We start from the raw sequence: 6,718 nt of genomic DNA on the forward strand, positions 1-6,718 counted from the left end.
GCCAAAATCCTACAATGAAGTTATTCCTATCCGTTTAGCTGATAAATACTCTTTCTGACAATTAAATCTCGATATAGATGTTTATAATCATCTAGTTAGTCCTACTTAAATGGGCCACCATGCTCTTTTTGTAATTTTTTTCGAAACAAATGATTAAAAATAAAATTAAATTAAAGACAATAAAATTGTCAAGACTGATTTGAAGCTACATTAACAAACGATTATATGTAATCCCTTTGACTGTGATTTAACAATTGATGACCTTCCTCTCATATTACGCCTTTCGTTATGAATCTTTAACAAAATACTTTTTTCAGCTCCTATTCACCCAGTTTGCATGAACATAAAAGCAAGATTTTAATGCAGGTTAAGCTAGTATGAACAAGAGAAATCATCCATTCATCACGAAATTGACTTTCCTTTTAAGAAGAAGCCTATCTTTTTCACTACCCAAATTCTGCAGATGACAGATTAGAGGAATAACATAGAGGATCGTATTGAATAGCTGCATTAATTTTAATAACACAAAGCTTACACCTATAAACCAAAACTTGAGAAACAAGAGCACAAGACCTCTAGAAGAAAGAAAGAGGACACAGACGGAGATGAAAACAGCTCTCATAGCCTAATTTCTACATTTAATCATAAGGGTAATTTAGTCAACTCATTTATTTTAATATTTTAAGGTCATAAATGTAATTGAAAGTCCTCCATGGGCGTAAATGTCATTTCGCCATTGGAAATCATGAGTATTGCTTTGGGCCTTTTAGTACTGGGCAGAAAATGTAATCCGAGAGCCCAATTGAAACTTCAGCTATTTGGGATTGGGGCTCGCAATCGCAAAGTCACAATTCAGTTGACGCCATTAGCAGCTGCGTTGGGAAGCCTTGAGCTCGTTTTGCAAGCTGCGTCTGTGTGTTATTTTAGATGTCGACGGAGGAACAGAGCATCGACGAAACTAACAGTTCAGAAAGCAGAGCCCAGGATCATGAACAGGAGGAACAAGATGAAGAGTTACGCCTCCTTCTTCTACCCGACGTGTCCAGTCTCCCCCAAACTCCACCTTCTGCCGTTGAATCCAACTTCGTCTCTTACTTTGCTTTAGGTATTTCCTTACTTATTCCTCTTGGTAGAGAATTTCATACCATGTTAAAATCAATTTCATGCTTTTTTTTTTTTGTTTCAAATAAATCCTAAACCTTATCGGATGAAATGAAAATTATTGAAATTGAGCTTCATTTGCGTGCTTCTGCTGTTTCCCTGTCGTCTGTATTTCTTTCTCATCTGGTAAAAGTATCTCGGCTGAAAACGCACTGCAAATATGTTTGGATTTGCTTTAATGTTTTATTTTTTTAATTTTAATGTGCAGATTTTATGAAGCCCGGGCACGATCAGTACATTTATCGGCACGCCAATGGGTATAGTTCTATCTTTGTTATCGGCACGCCCATTTGGCTTTGCATTTGGAGTAATAACATTAAATTTTCTTCCTCTCTTTTCCTGTGACCTTAAAGCCTGTGTGTGATCGGCTTGGCTCCTTCCCACATTGCTTTCAAGGATGCAGGTGGAATTACGGCCGTGGATTTTAATGTTGGAAAGTCTGATCGCAGCGAGTTTAAGGTCACAGGAAAGCGGAAGAAGGTATGTCTTCTCTCACATTCCTTCCTGGATATCCCAAAGGAAGCAACTTTCAGTCATCGATTATGTTTAACGGACATGAATTATCATGTTATGAAGTGCTTTCCACTAATTGTTTACACTTTGCAACTAGAATACCCCTTTCAACTCAGTCCGAAAAAAGAATACCCCTTTCGCCTTTGTGTCCGAGTTTAACACTTATTTGTAGATGAATAACTCATATTACTCTTGCCGCTTGTGTAAAGAAAGTATGACAATGACTGTAAGGTGGCCTTTCAGGGGGAGATGTGTAGGATAATGTAAACGCTACAGTCAATTTTATCAATGCATTTCTAAGTTTGGCATGAATTTGAAGCAATTTTGTGGTTAGGTTTTTAGTGCTATGTTTGCTTTTTTGATGAAGGGATTTGATGAAATTAAAGCCATAATTCCGTGGTATACTCTAGTAACTTGAGCTACCTTAGTTGCATTGTCTGTGACATTAAAAGATTTACTCATATCCACTTTATTTGACCAATCCGCTAGTTTTTGCCACTCATCCATGTGTGTTGATAGCATCGTTGTATTATTTATGATGTATACTTCACTTTTGGATTTTCCACCTGGAATGATTTTGTCATTGTGATATACTTGCAGGATCTTTACATGTGTCATACAATTTTCCATTACTTTTGTATTATTAAAACAAATATATTCTTGTGCAGAATGCTCAACACTTTGAATCCAACACAGCTTTGTGTAAAATTTCTACCAGTAATGATTCTTTCATAGTGAGGTAAGTTTCTTTATTTCAAATTGTAATAAATGCTTATAATCTAGGACTTAGTAAATAAATAATATATACTTTTCGTCTCTTTTCTTTTTTGCAATTATCTTTTAGTATTTTGAGTGTTTAAGTTTGCCTTTGGTGGCTTTTCAAAGGTGTTGTGTCAAAGGCTCTCTTTTGGAAGTAAATCAGCAACTAATCAAGCAGCCAGATTTGCTTAATACTGCGGTAAGTTAAGAAGACGCATATTCCTCCCCCAACTCTTCATTTTTTTTTAAAAAGATAAATAAAAAAAAAAAATATCCAGGCGGGTTGTGTCATGCTGAAACAACATAGATAAACTTTCTCATTGCAAAAGATGGATGTTTCTAAGTAGTTCAATTGGGAATTATTTACTTTAACCGCTTAGAGCAAAATTTTCTATGTTTTCCATTGATTCTTGGAGATCAACAAATAATGGCATAATATATAGTCCCATCGCATATTTGTATTTGCATCTGTCACGTCTTCTTCATCCTGATATAGTGCCACTAAAGCTTTGCACTGCTTTTCTTTCCCGTTGCTCTTTTAGTCGTCTTATCATTTTTTTTAAAAAAACACGTAGGCAGATAGAGAAGGATATATTGCTATTATAATGCCAAAACCAGCTGATTGGCTCAAGATCAAGGCTTCACTCGTGGAACATCAGGAGTACAAGAAATTGAGGCAAGTCTCATGAAACCTTTGTCTGTCCCATGGTGGAACCTTAAATATCTAAAGAAGTCTCGTGCCTTATCCAAGTGGTTCCGCGATTTCTTTATTTCGACCCTGGATTGATGGGGCGCCGAATGCATGCTACAAGTTGGATGATATCAGAGCAGCAGGGCTGGTGTTTAGTGACACGTCAAAGGAACCTTTATGTTGACTTTGTTATTGTATTTTCTGTTTTTTAAACGATTATCTATCCATGATTTCAATTAGTAATAGATTGAGCTATGACTTCAGGCCATTTTTTCTAGTTGTCTTATTGAGCAGTGGCTAAAGGAGAATAAATTGGTAGAGGACTGCTTGTTCATTGAATTTGTCATTTGTAAATTATGCAGTAGATCCTAAATAGGATAGCACTCACTTGCATGAACAGGTTTGACTTCATGAGCAACGATGTGATCTATAAGCTTTGTTGCTTTGTTAACAGAGCCCCTTTCTCTTTGCTCCATTCTTCGCTTTAAATTTTAAATTAATTCATCGAGTACAGACGCAAACTCAACAGAAGACACAGAAATATGGCAGCAAAATCGTATACTAACACATTTTAACTCGTGATGTGAATATTAGACAATTAATTCCAGATTCTACAACAGGCTGTCCTATGACAGAGCTTAGTGTTCGCTTCCATCATTGGCAGCAGCGCGTGTCTTCTGCTTGCATTTTTAATTGGTTCACTTGGAGCTTTCTTTTCTGTGGCTTGTGTACTTCCAACTTTTAATTTTGACTGTAATTTCAGAGACATGATATAAGAAGACAAAATAAGAAGGGGGAAAAAAATGAAAAAATCGATTTGGTCTATCAACACACAGCACTCCAATGACAAAATGAACCATTAAATGCAATAAAGATCCTATTTCCTTCCTCCATCTGTGCGACCAAAGGGATCAGGCACTTGAGGGGACAGACAACAAATTTGATGTCATGAATCCGTATCCTCTGGTTGATCTCTCGCCTCAAATGGGGCTTGACTCGTGCAGGTTCCTGCTAACTCCTTCGGCCTTGAAATTCAAGGCAGATGGAGATGGAGATAGAGAGAAAGGTATGGAACCATTCAACTATTGTTTCTCCATGATCTCTTGAAGAACAAGTTTTCGAGATCTGTTTATTGTGAGAAAGCACAAATAGATATGTCCTTCAAGCTCTTCTAACTGATCCGAAAAGTTAGAGTCATGGTCATGAAACTCCCTCAAAACCTGCTTCAGTATTTCACACTTGCCATTCTTAACGCACATGTTAGCCACTGCTTGCCGGTGATCCACTTCTTCTTGTAACCTCTTCACCATAATGCTCATCGTATCGAAGTCATTAATCAGCATGTAAACCCCTTTAGCAGCAACATCAAGCTGCTCGCATTGTCTTTCAAAACCACTTCTACTAAAAACCCGCTTGATTCTTCTTCTGAATAAGCTTGCCAGGCCAATCACTATACAGGGTGCCGCCACTATTCCTACTATGCAATGCAAGGCAAAAATTAGTAAACCAATCAGAATAGCACCGTCCAGGATGATAAGACCAATTCCTCCAACCTTCTTACATATTCTCTTGAATCTCCCTCTTCTTCGAATTTTCTGATCTTCTGATTTTAGTCTATGCAGAAGCCCTGTATACGCGCTGTGAATGTCGCGGAACTGAGAGGAGCTGATAATGGAGAAAGGGTTCTTTTGCCGTGCGAAGGAAGCAAGATCTCTATAGATAGCCTTGTGGGTTTGGTCTGTTTCTGGACAATCAAGCACAAACTTGCTCAGCTTCAGGACCCTCGTGACTTTCTTATACGAAACTCGCATACGATGGATCGCTTCAAGGATTGTGTCGCAGTAATGGCATGCCTCCAAGCTAGCTTCGAAGTACTCCAACAGAAAACGGTGCATCTTCAAGCTTTGGGTCATATTCGTGACGGTTTCTTGTTGGGGTTCGAGCAAATGTTCAGTGAGATGCAAGGAATAAGGAAGAGATGAAGATGGCGAAGAAGAAGGTGTGGTGGCGATTCTCGCGTTTATCAGCTGCCCCTGCGCTTTGTTGCATATTTCCATGTAAGATTTTGTTCTGAAAGCTTCCTGGTATTCTTCATTCACGTTTGGCTTCCCACACAAGCTATCTCCATCGCTCTCTTTCCTTGATCTACCTGCAAAAAACATGCGAAGAACTCCATGAATCAACCTAGTTATAAACACGAAGCAAACAAGGGCTAGAAGAACTCACAGAAAGAATTGTAATCGAATGCTTTCATCATAATTATGTATAAGGAAGCTAAAAAATTCAGACAGAAAATAGAATTGAGTTGCTGAAATAATATAATTGAACTCACCTGCTCTTGGCATGGAAGATATGATCAACCTGAGCCACCTAGTGTTTGTCATTTTGATATGATCGGAGCATATGTAGAAGAGCCCAAAGATATTTTTCTGCCTCTGGGATTTCAATATTAGAGATGAAAGGATGGCATTAACATTAAGTATCATATATATACTACGGTTGTGTGGGCGCGTCTGTTTATAATAATACACACAGAGGGAGAGATGTTTTGATTGGGGAGAAGCAAAGAAGAAAAAGCGAAGGAATCCAGTTGGCAAGTACCACCGCCACAAAAATGGTTAAGCCTTTGCCGACACGCTGCGTTCTCTTACGTGGACACATCACTCGGCACTAATTATCCTAACAACGATCTCTCTCTTTCGGGAACGATCCCCCTCATTTTCATTTGAATATTAGATATTTAATGTTTAAAAAAAAACCAGTAAAAATACCTGTGCTTTACAGTTTGCACGATATAATACTTTCACTTTGAGTTTGATCCTAAATATATGTAATCTGGAGGGGGAAAAAAAACATTGGGCGATTAATTGGCTGTCATATCGACCATTTCTTAAATAGTAAGTTAATATATGAAATTATGGAGAAATTTTTTGCTGCACTTGAGAAATAAAAGTTAAAAATACGATGGAATGAAGTGCAGAATACTAATGTGGGAATTGATTAGAGCAGGGGGTTAATTAGGGAGACTCCTGGCGATAATGATGGCTAACGGACGGACGCGCTTTGGGGTATGTCCATAGGAAGGAAGCCAAAAAATGGCGCCAAAGAAAGATGTTATGGTGGTGAGGTCCCGCATCCGTCATTGTATCAGTAGTTATCTGCCACGTGTGAGTCAATAATGATTGGAGATGTTACGTGTCAGTTTGTGCTACACTTAACCTCCGTGCCCTTTCAAGAAAGAAACAAGGGGCCCGACGCCTTTCCAATGAAAACCCCATTCTCCTTTTCTCTCTCTCTACGTGTCTTACTATTTTCTCCAATCTTTCATATAAAAAATTACTTAAAATTAAATTAATAAATTAAATACATTCATTAATTATAAAATATATGATTTTTTGCCAACAATTATAATATAAATATGACCTATATAATATTGATAAATATGATAAAACAAAATGCATTAAAATTTTAAATTTATGATTAAATTTAACCCTATGCTATAGTTAACTCGTGTGATATAATAAATTACATTTTTAGATTTTATCGGACCAATTCATCTCAAGTGAGAGATCACTTTTAACATGATATTTTCTC

At 37.4% G+C, this 6,718-nt stretch overlaps 2 protein-coding genes across 5 annotated transcripts; one reads left to right on the plus strand and one right to left on the minus strand.

Annotated features, from left to right (window-relative positions):
- The first annotated feature begins 806 nt into the window (after positions 1-806).
- Positions 807-3,597, plus strand: LOC114740567 (protein Abitram). Of its 2 annotated transcripts, none has more exons than XM_028928730.1 (6): positions 807-1,105; positions 1,370-1,418; positions 1,515-1,641; positions 2,343-2,413; positions 2,560-2,632; positions 3,013-3,165. In XM_028928730.1, exons 1-6 carry the CDS (start codon positions 928-930, stop codon positions 3,037-3,039), a joined length of 525 nt encoding a protein of 174 aa, XP_028784563.1. In that variant the 5' UTR covers positions 807-927; the 3' UTR covers positions 3,040-3,165. The 2 variants fall into 2 exon arrangements, with proteins under 2 accessions (XP_028784563.1, XP_028784562.1); XM_028928729.1 differs by having other exon boundaries at positions 823-1,105; positions 3,009-3,597.
- Positions 3,598-3,848: 251 nt separating this feature from the next.
- Positions 3,849-5,573, minus strand: LOC114740564 (UPF0496 protein At1g20180). Of its 3 annotated transcripts, XM_028928725.1 has the most exons (3): positions 5,457-5,573; positions 4,686-5,273; positions 3,849-4,601 (listed from the first exon to the last, which is right to left on the minus strand). In XM_028928725.1, exons 1-3 carry the CDS (start codon positions 5,506-5,508, stop codon positions 4,207-4,209), a joined length of 1,035 nt encoding a protein of 344 aa, XP_028784558.1. In that variant the 5' UTR covers positions 5,509-5,573; the 3' UTR covers positions 3,849-4,206. The 3 variants fall into 3 exon arrangements, with proteins under 3 accessions (XP_028784558.1, XP_028784556.1, XP_028784557.1); XM_028928723.1 differs by having other exon boundaries at positions 3,849-5,273; XM_028928724.1 differs by lacking the exon at positions 5,457-5,573 and adding an exon at positions 5,351-5,429 and having other exon boundaries at positions 3,849-5,273.
- Between the last annotated feature and the right edge of the window lie 1,145 nt (positions 5,574-6,718).

This window comes from Neltuma alba, unplaced genomic scaffold (genome assembly GCF_004799145.2).
Source record: "Neltuma alba isolate B1F8T4 unplaced genomic scaffold, ASM479914v2 tig00003186_pilon, whole genome shotgun sequence".
Classification (NCBI taxonomy): domain Eukaryota; kingdom Viridiplantae; phylum Streptophyta; class Magnoliopsida; order Fabales; family Fabaceae; genus Neltuma; species Neltuma alba.